General features: G+C 37.1%; 3 protein-coding genes across 6 annotated transcripts; 1 reads left to right on the top strand and 2 right to left on the bottom strand.

Moving 5' to 3' along the window:
• Nucleotides 1–710: 710 nt before the first annotated feature.
• Nucleotides 711–15795, bottom strand: VhaSFD (V-type proton ATPase subunit VhaSFD). Of its 4 annotated transcripts, XM_028312867.1 has the most exons (12): nucleotides 15636–15795; nucleotides 15170–15193; nucleotides 14786–14867; nucleotides 14531–14711; nucleotides 12851–13063; nucleotides 11450–11656; nucleotides 10505–10639; nucleotides 7828–8013; nucleotides 7016–7203; nucleotides 6135–6323; nucleotides 1827–1940; nucleotides 711–1406 (listed from the first exon to the last, which is right to left on the bottom strand). In XM_028312867.1, the coding sequence occupies exons 1-12, from the start codon at nucleotides 15670–15672 to the stop codon at nucleotides 1331–1333; spliced, it is 1632 nt and encodes a 543-aa protein (XP_028168668.1). In that variant the 5' UTR covers nucleotides 15673–15795; the 3' UTR covers nucleotides 711–1330. The 4 variants fall into 4 exon arrangements, with proteins under 4 accessions (XP_028168668.1, XP_028168671.1, XP_028168667.1 ...); XM_028312870.1 differs by lacking the exon at nucleotides 11450–11656 and having other exon boundaries at nucleotides 15636–15791; XM_028312866.1 differs by lacking the exons at nucleotides 15170–15193; nucleotides 15636–15795 and adding an exon at nucleotides 14952–15136.
• Nucleotides 15509–17300, top strand: Tsen2 (tRNA splicing endonuclease subunit 2). Its single transcript, XM_028312871.1, has 4 exons — nucleotides 15509–15695; nucleotides 15779–16688; nucleotides 16759–16883; nucleotides 17020–17300. Exons 2-4 carry the CDS (start codon nucleotides 15866–15868, stop codon nucleotides 17152–17154), a joined length of 1083 nt encoding a protein of 360 aa, XP_028168672.1. The 5' UTR covers nucleotides 15509–15695; nucleotides 15779–15865; the 3' UTR covers nucleotides 17155–17300.
• Nucleotides 17108–17744, bottom strand: Cmc1 (protein). Its single transcript, XM_028312872.1, has 2 exons — nucleotides 17585–17744; nucleotides 17108–17501 (listed from the first exon to the last, which is right to left on the bottom strand). The coding sequence occupies exons 1-2, from the start codon at nucleotides 17637–17639 to the stop codon at nucleotides 17203–17205; spliced, it is 354 nt and encodes a 117-aa protein (XP_028168673.1). The 5' UTR covers nucleotides 17640–17744; the 3' UTR covers nucleotides 17108–17202.
• Nucleotides 17745–18131: the final 387 nt, after the last annotated feature.

Raw genomic sequence — 18131 nt, 5'->3', positions numbered from 1 at the left:
AACTTCTGATTTGGTTAGTGATTCGGCTATTTCGAAGAATTTACAAGGAGATTTAAATCAGAAGATAGCAATACTACAGTTCACACTAAAAAGAGAGGTAGGGCCGCAGAGAGCGAGATAGATAAAAGTAGGTATTTGACTCAAGTTTTTGTTCCAACTCTGCCCTCCATTTTTATCTTTAGCTTCATGGTCCTTAGCCCACGGTTGAGTTTTTAAATATTTGTACACGGCTTTAGATTTATCTTTTATAGACACTTAACGGAAATTCGTGTCATGATCGCTTCGCGTTCCAAAATACAGACGTAGTGAAAAAACCTAACGACAAGACCAAGTACGAATGTACTTGAAGAGGAGATTGCCCAAGATTTCTCTCTTGCTTGGTAACTTCTCTGAGAACTACCTCAATCAAACCTATACCTGTAGGCCACCAGGGCAGAGCAAAGCGAAGCGTTTTGAATAACCAATTTGATCGATTATTTCCATTTCTCAGCTCCGCGCCGCGCCGCCGCCAATGCGCAAATTCTGTACAAAAATTAATCAGCCCGACACTTCTCCACTCTGCTGCGCCCTTGGTGGAAAACCGGGCCATACACTGAACAGCGACTTCATAACGCTTCACTCTGGCTCGATTACTCGTAGATGGAGTCAAATCATAAGTAAAGGCTTACTGGGTACAATAATTAGACTTTACTGCTGAATAAAACATCACATTTAGCTATTTTATGGCTTTTTATTCACAATACTGATGCAGCGTGTTACGTTACGTCATAATATCCCACTTCTACATTAATTTCTACTATACTCGTGAGTTGGACACCCACTATAGAACATCATAAGCATTGTTGAATTACAATTTATTATTTTTATATATCATAGAAGTTACAGGAATGTGCTGATCGACACTTGACATTTTCTAAAATTACAATCCAATTTAACATAAATATTATTTAATTTCAAGAATAACAACAGTAAATATATGCTAGATTTGGATAAACACATAATACGATTGGCTTGCAATATTTATTTACAGCATTCACATTATTAAATAAAATACACGATTTGAGGTTGCTATACATTTACGTTATTTAGGACAAAAGTATATTGGGGTACATTGCGAGGTTGACGATTTGTGTGTATGGTAAAACGCGACAAATTCAAAGAGTGTTACATTATTAACAGTATGTACAATATTACCATAGCGCAATGTTCGATATAACTTTAAAGCATAATAACGGTATGTGAAAATGAATAGTTACAAATTGCAAGTCCAGCATACCTTAGATAACTATAACAACAACAAATGACAATATCATTTTATACATTAACATTGTTAGGCCTTCGCGCCGACGACAGTGCCCGCCTGTTTGTCGGTCTGTTCCTTCTCTAGCTGCTTGCCGAGGTATTCCCTGCGAGAAGAAATTCAAATTATGTAGTACTCGTAGGTCATTCGGTTGTCTTTTATTATTCATAAAAATACTATAGCCCGATCGTCGAGCATATAGACTGTACAGATGACTAGTATTTTTTAACTGCAGCAAGTATAGGGTTCACCACAATAGTTCAACAGTCAATGGGGTTCGAACAAGTAAAAGTTACCCTCAAATCACCAGTTGATTTCTTGACGTAAATTAAAATAGCTAATATTTATCTAAGTGTTTAGAGTTCAGACTGGCCGACTCGTGATCCGGGGAACGCGGGTTCGGTCCCCGCTGCCGCTCGACTATAGTGGTGAGCCCACACGTGACACCAGCATATTTAGCTCAGTACGAGTGGCTAACACGGGACTCTTAGTAATTTCTTTGATCTTTAAAAAAAGTTATATTTACCAGTTGTGCACCATCAGTTTCTGGACGGCGAGGAGGGCTTCGTATCTCACGTTGGGGTCTTCGTGGCTGAGGAGGTACATCACGCGCTGCTTGCCGCCAAGTTGCTCGATGATGCTGGAAGGAATTACAATAATTGAAGTCAGAACCTTAAATTACTCAGAAGTCAACACTGCAGTAACGATCAGTGCTAATAGCATAATACTAAGCCGCGTCCAGACGGGTGTAATGTGTAACGTAAGATTACGTGTCATTTTTAGTCAACAGTGTGAACAGCACACTAACTCAAAGCGAATTGTGTATGCGAATCTATTTCAATAGCAGCGGGGTGCCTGTGTTCGCGCAAAAACCGACAGCCGATGGATCAGCTCGAGCGCCGGCGCGAGCGTTACATGTAATGCTCGTAGTGACGTCCACACGTAGAATTCGTGTTACACTACACGGTGGATTACATTACATCCGCCTGGACCCGGCTTTAGACTGCCTGTTCACAGGCCCGGAGCGAGGTAACATTCCACCAATAGAATTGCTTAATGTCTCTTCGCTTCAGTGGATAGGGAGTTCGCGAGCTACTTTGAAAATTCATACTGAGAAGCGATTGTCTTTTAATCTTCGAATCGGTAGGTAACCCCAAAATCCTGGGGGGTAGGGGGTGCCTTAGGACTTAAGACGGGGGTGATCGCCCCGGTTGCCAACCCATGCTACGCCGCCACTGTCGGGATCTCCTAGTCACGGCTCTTATCCAGCAGTACGAGCACAGCAGTTCCTGGCCGCGCTGTACTCAGCAAGACTACACACCGACACGTTTCAGATTCGTTTGTACTCACTGCTTGCTGCGCGGGTAGTGACGTACGTATTTACCCACGTCGTAGCAGGCTACAGTCAGGACCACTGGGTCGCGGCTCTTCTCCAACAGGTGTACGAGGGTACGCAGCAGTTCTAGGCACGCTGTACTCAGCAGGACTACACACCGGCACGCATGCGCATATAAATGCTCTGGTGGCCAATAGATGTTGGACTATTGATTCGTTGATGGTACTAACTCATGAGCTATGATACTATCGCACCCTACGCACGGTGGATCGAAATGGCATTAAAGTGGACATAGGGATTTTTTTCGGAAAATCGAATTTTAAAAATTGCCAATCGATAGTCCTTTGCTCACTCATCACGACATGTCATATCACATTTTTCTCTAAACCTGATACTTTAGCTTAAAAAAAATATTTTGTGTTTTTTTTGTATGAAACGAGATATAAAGTGCTAATTTTCTCCGAAGACCTGCTAGATCGTGACTTGAAACAACCTAGGTCGGTATAACTGCATTATTTATTAATATTCTAAGCTATTTCCAGCTGCTCCAAACCGCAACTTAGCCTGTTAAACGATTCCGAAAAAAAATAAAATTGACTCTTCTTGTAATTGTATTTTAGTTCTTTTTTTTTAGAAAAAGCTTCGATTACGGTACTAGAAAGTGATTTTATCGTTAGGTAACATTGTTATCTATTCTCAGAATCTGTTAAACCCTTTCTTTCCTATCAGCACATGACTTTAAAACAACAATGAAGTTACTCATACCTCGTAAATAACGTGTTTTGCGAATAAGCAGATAATGGTCAGGGGTGGGGGTAAAAAACAGATAAGGATTGTTTATTTGTTTTAAATTTAGTTTGGGCTGTGTAACGTCACCAATAACATTCAACTTTAAATGCGGTTTTTAACATGTAATTACAATGGAAGCTATTGTGAATAATATAGATTTGTTCGTAGTCTTAAGAAATACCTTAAAACCTTTCATGGACAGTGAGGAACTTTATAATCACCTTTAGCAGAAAATGGTACATTTGTCAGAAGAAAACAGTGTTAAGAGCGTTTACGCCGTTTGGCGCAAAAACAGTAAATAATAAAATAAATAAATGATAATAAATATCCTTAGACATTTTACACTGCGCTTCTAGTCCCAAACTAAGCAAAGCTTGTACTATGGGTACTAGACAACGGATATAAACATACTTAAATACTTTTTTTGTTGTAAATACATACTTATTATACATAGAAAACACCCAGTCCAATACAAACAAATATGTTCATGCACACAAATGTTTGTACTGTGCGGGTATCGAACCCGCTACCTCCGGAATAGTAGTCCGTTCCGAACCACTACACCAAACGGCCGACATATTACTTTTTTAACCCGATAAGTACTTTTTTAACCCGATAAGTACTTTTTTAACCCGTTACAATCATTAACCAGTTACATTACAAATATGTTATAGGCATAAATAATAAGGCAATTTTGTCGTCTAAATAGTTAGTTGAGATAATATTTCGATTAGTATAGTATTAATTTAAGAATTCTATCAAGATAAGTCCTCACAGGTTTTCAAATTTCCACTTTAGCGTCAGTTTACAAGCTGATTTTTTTATAAAAATACTGTGAAAACGATATAACAAACATTTATATCCTATAGCATAGGTCTTTAGGCAAATAGTTAGTTGAGAAAATTCTTAGATTTAAGCATTTTACAATAAGAAATCACAAATTCAAAGAACGTGAAATACCCAAAAATCAAAGTGATTTTTACACCATTATTCTTCTTGATGATGGACAAACTGTCATCTATCTCTTCCCCAATTTTTAAGAAGAAACAGTGATTGGCTTGAATCTCCAATTAACTGGGTCTGGCAACTAGTTTTTGATGAAGACAAAATTGAGGAAAATGTTCTGTTTCTGAGTTAATTTATGTAACGTGTAATTCATCTTTTTTTCTGTTTCTGATTTAATTTATGTAACGGTTTCCTCGGGATAAAGGAAGTAGTCGAAGCATGTAGTGTAGAAATTGACATGTTTTCTGTAATAGCATCTATATTTGACGTTGTTTTTTCACTAGGTTCAGTAATTGAACCAACATTTTCCTCAATTTTGTCTTCATCAAAAACTAGTTGCCAGACCCAGTTAATTGGAGATTCAAGGCAATCACTGTTTCTTCTTAAAAATTGGGGAAGAGATAGATGACAGGTTGTCCATCGTCCATTAAGATTAGTACGAAAATTCCGGCAAACTTTTTTTAACTTAACACTGTTTTCTTCTGACAAATGTACCATTTTCTGCTAAAGGTGATTATAAAGTTCCTCACTGTCCATGAAAGGTTTTAAGGTATTTCTTAAGACTACGAACAAATCTATATTATTCACAATAGCTTCCATTGTAATTACATGTTAAAAACCGCATTTAAAGTTGAATGTTATTGGTGACGTTACACAGCCCAAACTAAATTTAAAACAAATAAACAATCCGTATCTGTTTTTTACCCCCACCCCTGACCATTATCTGCTTATTCGCAAAACACGTTATTTACGAGGTATGAGTAACTTCATTGTTGTTTTAAAGTCATGCGCTGATAGGAAAGAAAGGGTTTAACAGATTCTGAGAATAGATAACAATGTCACCTAACGATAAAATCACTTTCTAGTACCGTAATCGAAGCTTTTTCTAAAAAAAAAGAACTAAAATACAATTACAAGAAGAGTCAATTTTAATTTTTTTCGGAATCGTTTAACAGGCTAAGTTGCGGTTTGGAGCAGCTGGAAATAGCTTAGAATATTAATAAATAATGCAGTTATACCGACCTAGGTTGTTTCAAGTCACGATCTAGCAGGTCTTCGGAGAAAATTAGCACTTTATGTCTCGTTTCATACAAAAAAAACACAAATTATTTTTTTTAAGCTAAAGTATCAGGTTTAGAGAAAAATGTGATATGACATGTCGTGATGAGTGAGCAAAGGACTATCGATTGGCAATTTTTAAAATTCGATTTTCCGAAAAAAATCCCTATGTCCACTTTAATGCCATTTCGATCCACCGTGCTACGCCCCCTGACATGGCATATCAGCCCCCCCCTTGAAAAATAACCTTAGCTACGCCAATGCCGGCACGTGTATAGTGACGTATCAGAATCGTGTGTATACTCACTGTTTGCCGCGCGGGTAGTGACGCACGTATTCACCCACGTCGTAGCAGGCTACAGCCAGCACTACTGGGTCGCGGCTAGAGGATTCATCCCGGGATATTTGAGCTAGAAAATATTATTTTTATTTCATTTTCTTAATCCCGGGGTTTTCCCTGGATTGAATATATCCAATCCCGCAATTCCAGGATCAGAAAGAAAGTCCGGGATTGAATCCTCTAGTCGCGGCACTTTTCCAGTAGTATGAACAGTGTACAAGGGTACGCAGCAGTTTCTGACCGCGCTGTACTCAGCAGGACCTCACACAGGCACGTGTATATTTACGAGTCGTTTGTATACTCACTGCTTGCCGCGAGGGTAGTGACGTACGTATTCACCCACGTCGTAGCAGGCCACAGCCAGGACCACTGGGTCGCGGCTCTTCTCCAACAGGTGTACGAGCGTACGCAGCAGTTCCTGGCCGCGCTCGTTGAGGCGAGCAGCGTTCTCGCGCCAGAACTTGGCCGATTTGTGCACGGGCGACCATTCCAGGCTGCAAAAAACAGGTTGGAGATTAGAGCAGTAACTTACGAACACCTTTATAAGCGCGGCTGTCGCGTTATGCCATCTTACGGCTTAGATCGGTTAATGAATGCCAAACTCGCTCATTATACTGTGTCCACAATCAAATAAGTTTACACTTGCAACCTTAGCTTGACATTGACTGAATGCAATGAGCGTATTCGAGGGACTATCGCACGAGACGTCGCGCTGCTAAAGTCGGCTAGACAATTATAAAGTACACTGAATTCGATGATGCATTCAAAATCCCAGGCCCAACTCGCCAACTAGAATGGCCCCAACGCCTGTACATGGGACTATAAATTCTAGAACACGCACCGTCCGCTCTTGACCTCGGTGTCGTACTGGTCGAAGGAGCTGAGGTCCTGCACGGAGGCCTGCAGGCGCTCGTTGAGGAAGTCCACTACATCATGACGTCATTGACGCGCGATAACTTAACTTACTTCCCTTTAACTCATTAACATGGTCAATATTGTGTAAGAGCACGCACCGTCCGCTCTTGACCTCGGTGGCGTACTGGTCGAAGGAGCTGAGGTCCTGCACGGAGGCCTGAAGGCGCTCGTTGAGGAAGTCCACGTCATCATGACGTCATCGACGCGCGATCACTTAACCTACTTCCCATTATACTCATTAACATGGTCAATATTGTGTAAGAGCACGCACCGTCCGCTCTTGACCTCGGTGGCGTACTGGTCGAAGGAGCTGAGGTCCTGCACGGAGGCCTGCAGGCGCTCGTTGAGGAAGTCCACGTCATTCATGATGTCCTCGTCGTCTGAACGCTTCTGCTCTAAGATGGACAGCTGCTTGAGCACCTTGCACTGGACCATGGCGATGCAGTGCTCTTTGGCGACCTATAATGAGAATGAAATATCTAAGTTCCTGGAGAAAATGTAAAAGCTCGTCTGGAATTTGAGATTGGTTAGAGCGATCGACAGTGGCTAATGTGTACTTCTCACAACGCAAGCTAACTAAATTAAAATCTAACATAAAGGTTTCCAAAAATGTCTTTTAAGTAGGATAAAGTTCTCAGGCTTTTAGAACATGAATGAAATGGTTTATTTAATCGATGTAATGTAGATTAGGAGTCCACAATCTTTTGAGATGGTGAGCCAAGTAACATTTATAATATTCGAGGTCTTCAGGAACTTCAATAATTGTGTGACTTCGGTGGTCGAAGGTTTTTATAAAAAAATCTATGGACACAAAGGTTTTGATAAAAAAATCTATGGATGGAACTGAGGAGTCGCCACATAACACAGCTGGTGGCCAACCCCTGATTTCCTCCAAATTATAGCTCGCGCGGGGCTAGGATGCGCGTAGTGATAAAATCGTATCGATGATATCAGACGATAAATGTATGGGCCTATCACGTAAAATAGATAAAATGGCGCGATAAACATTTATCACCACTTATTACCACAAGGGTTTAAGTATTTACAAATTGCTAATATTCTTATTTAAAAAAAAAACCTTACCTGCGAGTCCTCAGGCTTCTCAATCAAGTTGCGGAAGACAGCGAGCACGATGCGCGTGACTTTTTCCTTGACGGAGTCGCTCAGGATATCCGCCAGGATCGGGATGGCGTTGAACTTGTTCATCTTTTCAGCTAGCAGCGGGTTGAAGGTCAGCACCCACAGGCAGAACACCAGCTGGTATTGTACCTAAGATATAAAAGTAAGATAAGAAAATCTATAAAAGCGAAAGGTCACTGATTGACTGACTAACTCACTAGTCACGAAATCTAAGAAACTGCAAGTGCTAGGAGTCTCAAATTTTGCATGGGGGTTCCTTTTAGAACGTAGGCTTACAAAGACGGGATTTTACAAAATTCAACCCCTAAGGGAGTAAAACGGGATCCACGCGTACGAAGTCGCGGGCGGCCGCTAGTTCAGTATACAAAAAACAACAAACAAAAGTTGTAGTACAACATACATTTCATAAAGATAAACTATTCTGAAGAGGCATAAACCGCCCCGCCCGCTTAGCAAAAATCGCGACATAACACAAACGTCATGTCACAAAATAGGAATCTATTTCGTGGTCATGTCGAGAAGCTGGTTTTCAGCGGGAACCAACGCGTAGTAGTTTGCTTTGCAATAATTATGCTTTTAAAAAGCGCTTTTTCACGCCCTAGGTAAACTGCCACTGCTGCAGGAAATGTGCGCTAGTGTTGAGAAGAAGCAGCGCATGAAACTCAAACACTATTGTCAGCCTCTATTTTAGGTTCACAAATGGCTAAGCAGTTCATTTATCATAAAATTATCAAACATGTTTTATTTTCTAAGAGGGATAAAAGTTTAATTAAAAAATAATAAAGTTTTCATTGCATTCGTCATTTGGTTTACTTCAAAGATTGTTCTACTTGATAAGAAAAATACCCACAGGACGAAACACAATATTATTCGACCTTTGAGTTCAATACTGACCGCTGCACAATAAACAACGTAATTGACTTTGAATGGGTCAATCAGGACCCCTTTTATGTTTCTCAACTAGCATTGCACAGAGCTCTGACCAGGCGTTCTAAATAAAGAGGATCGCATATTTTCATCTATAATGCAGAAGCTTTTGGCCTGCATATTACCTGATGCAACATTGTTGTTATGGCGACAGAATTGGGTAATATTGTGGTAGTTACCCAGGCGAACTAGCTATACCACCAACCAAACCAAGTAGAAAATTTTGCTACTTGGTTTGGTTGGTGGTATAGCTAGTTCGAGTTTGGTTGGTGGTAAGATCGAGCCTGAGACCCGTTTACTTGTTTGATCATTATCACTTTCGCGGTCGAGTATTTTCATTTTACTAGAAGTTTCAGTGAGTACCTACCTACTGAATGAAGAATGTTCACTAATTTTGTTTTTTAGCTTTCTGTATTCTCTGTTAAAAATAAAAAATACACGTGAAAGAATTATTTCGATACGTCAATTAGTTTCCAAGATATTGAATTTTAAAAGTGCGGGCGGCGGCCGGCCCGCCATTATATGCGCGTGACGTCATATTACAGTGACTGGCTCATATTTGTATGGGTGGAATCTTACAAGCTGAATTAAGACCCACTTCCAGGCAACCGATTAAGCTGAAATTTCGCAAACACATGTGATTTGGATGACCATGCAATATTATGATGACATGGAGCTGATCTGATGATGGAGCTGGAAGGTGGCGTATTTTAGTGAAATGCACCCCCTAACTATGTTAAAAAGGGGTAGAAAGTTATTTTAGTGGTGATTTGCTTCAAAGTTGATATTAATTACTCATTAGTGCATTTTTTTACAATCATGACGTCATGTTAACGACTACCATACTCTAGGGGCCTCCACTTAACCTCGGAGTGGGTGCCCGCTGCGTGCGCTCGCCCAACAATGCATAGTAATGCATGAAAGTCATGCCGCGGGCACCTGCTTGCGCTGTATACATAAACTCATTTTCGCGCGAGAGTTTTGGCGGAGGCGCTTGAGGTAGTGGGAGTAGTCTTGAGGAAAAGCTCCTTCTCCCACGGCCAGTGGCATGCTGGAAGCTTGGTGATTCTAGCACCCGTAGGAAAATATAAAAAAAAGTTTACCAATAATACTGCGGTAGGTGTAGTTTTCGATTTCGTTCACCGGATCAAAGGCCGAGCTGCATATTCATAAAATATAAGAAAAAAATATTTTCATGTTTATTTAACCTGATTTTTATATTTTAAAAGTATTCAAACATTTAGATAATAACGTTAAAACATTTAAAATAATCGTATGAGAACGTTTTCGACTTCTCCACGGACGAAGTCGTGGGCAAAAGCTATTTGTAAAATAATTAGACTAAATTAATAAAAGTGCCTACCCAAAGTCATTATTCCACGCGGACGAAGTCGCGGGCACAGCTAGTATGTATAATAAGTTTGTATTTACAAAAAAATGTATTTAAGTATGTTTATATCCGTTTTCTAGTGAGCGGCCACTGTGAATGTACGTCACGCGGGGTCACGTGACCGTCGGCGGGACTCAATATTTAAGCGAACTTTGAATGCCTATAAAATCATAACTACTGGGTATTTTTGAATGAAATAAAAACTAATGTATTTGTAAATGTAAAAGCCTAACTGTAACATAGGTTTCAAGTGATTTTGCATACCTAGTAACATTCTTAATTGCAAAACTTATAGACCCTTACCTGGAAGTTAACCCTTGAAGCGAGGATGGACAGCAGGGTGGAGATGCCATCTACCGACAGGAAGGCGAAGCGGTACTCGTCGGTGCGCAGCATCATCTGCAGGCAGCGCGCTACCGACTGGATGTAGTCGTTGTTCTGTGCAAGTCGTTATAAAAAAGTATTAAAATAAATATTAATAACCTGATCAACATGGGAGTCGTTAGGTTTAAATGAAATTGAGGTTGAAAATAAATTTTACCCACCAAAGATTGAGGATCATTCAAAAATTTTAACGAATATTAAAAGAAAACACAAGTTGAGCATAGAGTACCACAAAGGTTTTATAGAGATGTTAAAATATTAAAAAAAGTAATTTTTACCTTTTTGGAAGATATTTGATTCCATACATTATAAATTATAATGCATAACAATATTTAGCTGGTTTTCGGCCACGAAAGTGACGAATAATAAAATAAATATGCAGATAGCATGCATGCTACATACAGCCAAGTACAAATTGCAGCTACGTCGTAACTGCAGATGGAATCACAAATAGAAGAGAAGAAGATTTTTTCATTGTTACGTACTAGGAACTTTTCAGAGTAGAAAGACAATAATTTAAACTCATAAAATATAAATTTCCACAAAAGCTACATGGATATAACAGACGCTAAATAAAGCAAGTTGTTACATAATAAAACAGACTTTATACATAAGCTTTTCCATTCCTTGTAATTTTGTAATGACATATTAGCGAAAATAGTAATTATGCGAGCAAGCATGCAAATGGTTAATGAGTAATGTTATAAGTAAAATTTATAAATGTTAGAAAATACATCACATTTTAGTAATTATTTCACATTTTATATTTTTTCATATCTCAACGGTTTACCCACATTTCTGTTAGACACATCCTAGATCTACGACAGTTGTATAGGATTATTTTCGTGTTTCTATGTAGAGTACCTGATGCAGACCAGGCGGCAAGTCCTCATGGGGTTTCAGTTCGTCGAAAGAGCTGTAAAGGCTCGAATATTTCTCAGGGCCCTCGGCCGTGGCGGTCTTCTCCTTGTGCTGATGGTGTTTGGTGATCTTTTCGACGGCGAAATGCTCTTTCTCATGCGCCAACATAACCTGCTCAGCCTGTGCTAACTCGGCGGACATTTTCTCCGCCTTGCCAGAAAACAAACCTTTCAGTCGCGGTACTTGCCTCTACGCCCCACGATGCGTGATACTTGCGGATGATACTCACAACGTTAAGTTTCAGTGGTTTAGAACACAATGATACTGTTATTGCAGACAGCAGAAATTCTACTAAATTACGTTAAAAATTAAAGTTGTTACATGAATATTGTGATTTTGTCTAATTTTTTAACTACTTTGTTGTTATAGGTGCCTACTATGGCGTGATAAAATTGAAACAGAAATGAACATAAATGAAAAACGTAAGTGACTTTAAAAAATATTTTATAAATTACATTACAATAATCATGTACCTATGTTGTATCGTCTAACTATATGGCAGTGTCTATTTAGATATTTTTGTCTATTGATGAAATAAAGTAAATGATGAGTAAATCTTGAGGTGCAGCAATACTTAACAATGTAAATGAGATGATTGATGAATGTGAAATAATTACGAACTTTTTCTACTGTGACGCCCACCTGAAAATGCTTTCATTCTAAGATACTAACCAATAGTGGCAATATTTGTGTTGAATTATTTACATATTTGTATGGTTTTTCCCCATTCATTGGCCTAGTGCTTACTTACATACTTTAGTTTGCAATTTAGTAAAGTAATAGGTGTGCTTGTTTTTGGTTTTATTCGTTAATTGTGTGATGTTAGTGAGGTAGATAGCATGATTATTTTAATTATATTATACATTAGAAAAGATTACTTGAATTAAAAAAATCCATGGGGTGGTGACTATTGAATTCTTTACATAATGAAGTCTTGGTAGATAGAACTAGGTAATTTTACAAAATCCTTTAGTACTTGAATTAATATTATTGAGTGTTCAAAAATAAACAAATTTAAAACTGCAAAACTTTTCCTAATCATTTAAAAAAATGATGAAATAGAACTTATAAAGAAAAAGAAACACAAAAAATATTAGTGTAAATTAGCAAAGCATTAGTGATGGTATGGTGTAATGATCCCCAGCTTGACAATACACAATAAAATCACAAAAACATATCAAAATCAACTTAGACATGCTATAAAACCTCATGCAAAAATTGCTATTGATTTAACTTTAATACTATCAGTAATATTTTGCATGCAGGCACTTTGTTCTAAATTACAACTGACAAAAATGTTTAAAAACTTTCTAATAAGAATTACAGATTATTGAGTGTTCTTACGTTCATCTTGAGTTGGTCCTTCAGCCATGAGAGGTAGAAATGCAAGTCACTCTTGTCCATCAGCTGAGGGTGCCAGCAGGCGAGCTTGGCGATGATACGCGCAGTCATGTGCTGCACAAACTCATCCTGGCGATTGAGCAGGTTCAAAAATGGCTGCCACACATTATTTATGTATCTATTTTCGCGGAAAATCTTCACTCTGGATTTATCCTCCTATAAATAAAAGATATAGATCAAATAAAGTTTGCATTTACACCGTTTGTGTTTCATAATAAATAAAAATATTTATTAATAGGTATTAACATGGTTGTGTGCTTTACCTGATCAGTTGCACTTTGTGTGTGGGAAATGATAATCAGTAAAAACAATTAATATAAAACCTCAAGGAATGCAAAAATTATAGGAAAAATATTTTGATGTGTTGACTTGTTCCTGAGATTTGATGTTTAGAATTATATGTATATGGTCATTCCATGAAAATGTGTATATTTTCGACATCATTTTGTCCTAAACTTTTTTAAGGTGCTTTTGAATACTTTATTAGTGTAAATAATAGTTTATATATTAATTATGTTATGTCTAAAAGGGCCAGTCACTTTATGCTTTATTTTAGGAGAAATTATAACTTTAAATTTTTTCATACTACATTACTCAAATGACTTTTTATAAAGTATAAAATTTATAACCTTAACATTTATAGATAAGTTAATATACTTAATGTAGTTGTTTTGTAATTTTCACTTTATAAAAAACGTCATTCCATAACTAGTAACTTAGTCCCTAGCGCCATTAAAAGCTAGGGCCTGACGGTCTAGGGACTGACGATTTGGAGTAAAACTTAACACAAATGCAGATTAATTTTATATTATAAGATGCTTAAAACGATGTGCCGAAAATAGCCTAAAAACTACACGTAAATACTATTAAATTATATACAATTTCCTATTGTAATCAATAAAGCTACTCAACTAGGGACTGACGAAGCGACTGGATCAACACCATGTTCCCGCAACAATTGGCACGTTTGCACTAATTCAAAGAACGGTAGCCGCAAAGTCCGTATGGTCTAAAGATAACTTCGTATCGTACTTTAAACTCAACTAAATGTCATTCACTCTAAATACTTATTAAAGCGCAAAATTATAAAATCAGTGCGTGGCGAGGGAATGACGTTAAAAGCTGTGGACTCTTTTTCAACTTAAGAAAATCAAATTATTGTTTATTGAAACCGCAAAATATTAATAGGATTTGGTGTAATATACGTTTAAATAGATTATTTGTTAATTAAAACAAAGGATCAAGTTGATGTTTCTATAAATATGGGTTCCAAAACACAAACTTTTGGAGTACGGACATGACTAGGGAATGACGTTATGGGTTATTTAAAAGGAATTTAAGATGTTTTAAAAATAGTTTAAAAAAATATAAATGGGTGATGAATAAAACACATTGCGAGCTGTTATTTAACAATTTTGGAATAAAATATTAACAAATATTCCATGTGAAATGTGGCGCGGACTAAGAGTTGACATATTTTTGTGGAATGACCCATATATGTATAACCTGTTTATCAGTTATCTAATTGCAATCAACATTAAAAATTGCAAATATTTGATAATTTGATGAGGGATGACTGGTTATGCATTACTTGAGTTCAGACAATAATGAGATATTGCTTACCGAGAGAATGTCATCAATCAGCACCAAGACATACTGGATTGTATGATCCTTGCTGATATGGGTCAGCAGGTTGAGGAACACTTCGGCACAGGTGTCGGGGTTCTTGTCGGGCAGGTCCTTGTGCCCGCGTTGATCCAAGTTCACGATGAAGTCATGGTCACGCTGGGTGATCATTTGCGATCTAATAAGACAAATTTAATACGAATTAAAGGGTTGGAACACGCATTTATGACGTAATTTACGATCAATACTCACTGCAAGTAAGATTGCCAATTAATTTGGGATTGACGGATTTCGCTGGCTCGAATTTGCAACACACTGGTAGCAGCAATCATATCTAGAAATTTTAACACAAACCATAATAACTAGGTGCGCAAAACAAGACTTCAGGAATAATACAAAGTATATCTCAGAACCTTACCGATTTTATCATCTCCCAGCGTGGGTATAAGTTTGCTCACACTTTCATCGTTAATATTAGCCATTTTGGCTATAAAATCTAATCCCGCTATGAAATTGGGATAGAATTCAGGGAATTCTTGGATTTACAAAATCGAAAAGCAGACAGCCTCAGCTGAGAGGTCTTGTGACTGTATTAAGTGAAGTGAGCTACCATTACTGTGATAATTATTTTCTTACCTTCTCTTATGAATACTCTTCTCGCTGAAAGAAAACGAGATAGCAATATTAGATTTTATGTTGTCGACACTGATTAGCATCGATAATATTGCAACCTACTAAAAAAATGACATTTGTGATTTGTGTTGATATTCGTTCGGAAATTTATTACCTACATTCGTTTAAAATATTTTTATTTAATCGACCGTATCTTTAATAATTTAAATTGGTTTATGCTATATTTTTATTCTAAAATATTATGATTCATTCTAAAAAATATAGGTAATACTCTGAATAATTTGAATAAATTTCACATCATAATACAAAAATGTCATGTTATGTCAAATGTCAAATTTTCGCAAAAAAACATTGAAAATTGTAAATAATTTTCATGACTTTGTAAATTCGTGGAAAATTTATGTTATTAATATTGTGTGAAAGTTAAGAAACATTTCAAAGTGAATTTAAGAAAAGTTAAAAGACTTACGATTAAACTTGTCTTCCACCTTCTTTGACAAATTCATGTTTGCTATTTACACAACAACCGGTAAGCTAAAACGTGCAAGAATTTTGTTTATCTTAGTTCATAGTCACTCTGTTTAATATTTCACAGTATTTTTTTTATTACAGTTTCATATTTTACGCTATTTACTCGGAACCGTGACGTGACACATCGGCCGTAAATAAATTTGGAAACTGGCCAGCGCTTTTGTCATCATGACTTCTTCCCAATCAGATGATTGTCAAAGTAATGACCCAAATAACTTATTTCCGAAGGCAATTGAATCATTACGGTTTCCATTAGATAGTACTATGCGGATTATATTCACTGGGTATTTCAATGGCTTTAATGTTGAAGTGAGATCATCTGAAGAAATGGCCATGCTACATCATATGGGGTGTTTTGGGAAAGGTTCGCTGTCTCGCTCTAAACCCAAAGTAATACAAAATGATGACAGCCCAAGTATGATGAGAAAGAGACAGTTTCTTAAAAGGACTGACTGGCAGAAAAAGTTTAGTAAGTCGAAGGACACACAAGAGTCTGATACATTTTTCAGAGACATAGATGAGCTCACAGCAAAGATTATAAAAGATGGTGAGAAGAGTAAAAAGAAAGATGTCATAGATTTGGTGTCCAGTGATGATGAGGGAGAAGCTTGTGAATCGGGGGAGGAAATTCCTGTACCTATTAACATGGATGCATTTAGTACTTGTGATAAACAGGATCTTGTGGTTATAGCTCCAGACAGTGATTCAGAAGGAGATAACTACTTTGCCAATTTTAAACCTAAATGTTGCCTCAATAAAGTGAAGGTGCCAGAGAAATTAATGTTGACACCTTGTGAGGCATTCTTCTTATCATATGGTCTAGGCTGCTTACAAATCCTGAATAGTGATGGAAAAGTGTTAAGTACAGACCAGTGTTGGCAACTGTTTTTGAATATAGACTTCATGTTCATTCCAAAATATGTAGTATATCATTATTTTAGATCTAAAGGATATATTGTAAAGCCTGGGATTAAGTTTGGTGGAGATTACTGTAAGTTGTGTTCTTTTCAATTTTAAAAAATTACATGCAACCTCATTCTAATAAGATTTGTTGTTTTTAGTGTTGTACAAGGAAGCTCCAGGAATTATGCATGCAGATTACATTGTAGTGATCAAATGTGAGGAAGAGCAGACTGACTGGGTTTCCCTTCTTGGTCATCTAAGAATGGCAACTACAACAGTAAAGGTAAAGAATTTTATTTCAGGCTGTAATCAGAGCTAAGACTTTTAGTTTGATGTAGCTATAATAAAAATAATTGATATAGTAATGTAGCTTTTGAATTTAGTAAATAAGAATACCTTCATGTATTTTTCTTTTACAGGAAATTATGCTAGCAGAAGTAAAAAAAACAGATATGGATGTCATAGATATTCCTGACAATCTAAATGTTTACAGTGTACGGGAAATTGTGTTATCAAGAAAAATGCCAATTGCAATAAACGAAGATGATGATTAAACAATTTTTGTATTTACACTACATAACAACTACATTAAATTATAAACTTTATGCTCTTTTAGTAGCTTTCTTTATTCCAGTTCTTCTATATTCACTACGCTCCTTCAAATATTCTTCAGTGCATAACTGTTTAAACTCATCATTTCTATACCAAGCTGTGATACAATCTTTTAGAGCTGAGTTTTGCTTTCTACATTTTACCACCATTAGTAGTGAAGACTCTTTACAGCACTGTTCAAAATCAAAAACTTCTTTTGGGCATTTCTCTACTTTTGCTTTTTCTCTCATGAGCTTTGGTATCACGACCTCTACTTCAACTTTCCGCAGACTCCTATCATCTGGATCACCTGGAATAAAGTATTTTTTATTTTTTAAAACACTTGTCGGTACTAAAGGATTTTCTTTTAACTCCTGTTAACGTCATGCATACCTAAACCATGCGGCCCGTCAGCGAATTTCGGTGGAAGTACCGATTTATTAGACATGACTTCTGTTAAATTGGGTATTTATTTATAATAAATTTCCGTAAAAATTAAATTAATCCAAATTTTTGAGCTCGCTGCGCGCATGACAGGGATGATTGACAGGAATGACAGGTGTCAACAAAACAATTGTCAAAAAATTTTTTTTTTAATTCCCTCATTGAGATTTAAGAAACGTTTTATAACGTGTAACAACAAGTTGTGATTTCGAAATCTCTTCGTCCCTCGAAAGTATTTTGAAAAATTATTATATTTCCATTTTTTCAGGGGTTCCGTCGTTTTGTTTATGTAGCGCATTCATGAAGTTATTGAAATTAAAATTGCAACTTTTTGTGACTTGTCTACGGGGGCAGTTTTCTTTAATTTCGAAATGGTTTTTGGGTTTTATGCGCGAAATAACTAAATACAAAATGTAAAATGCTGAAACGAAGAGATTTCACAACATCGAGTCATCTCTACATATTTTCAGCTCATGCCCTAATGGAGGCAAGGCTT

This window comes from Ostrinia furnacalis, unplaced genomic scaffold, assembly GCF_004193835.3.
Source record: "Ostrinia furnacalis isolate ACB-3 unplaced genomic scaffold, ASM419383v2 OfSCF4122, whole genome shotgun sequence".
In the NCBI taxonomy this organism is placed as follows: domain Eukaryota; kingdom Metazoa; phylum Arthropoda; class Insecta; order Lepidoptera; family Crambidae; genus Ostrinia; species Ostrinia furnacalis.
Note: the sequence above shows the minus strand (reverse complement) of the source record. Positions and strands in the feature narration are given on the sequence as shown.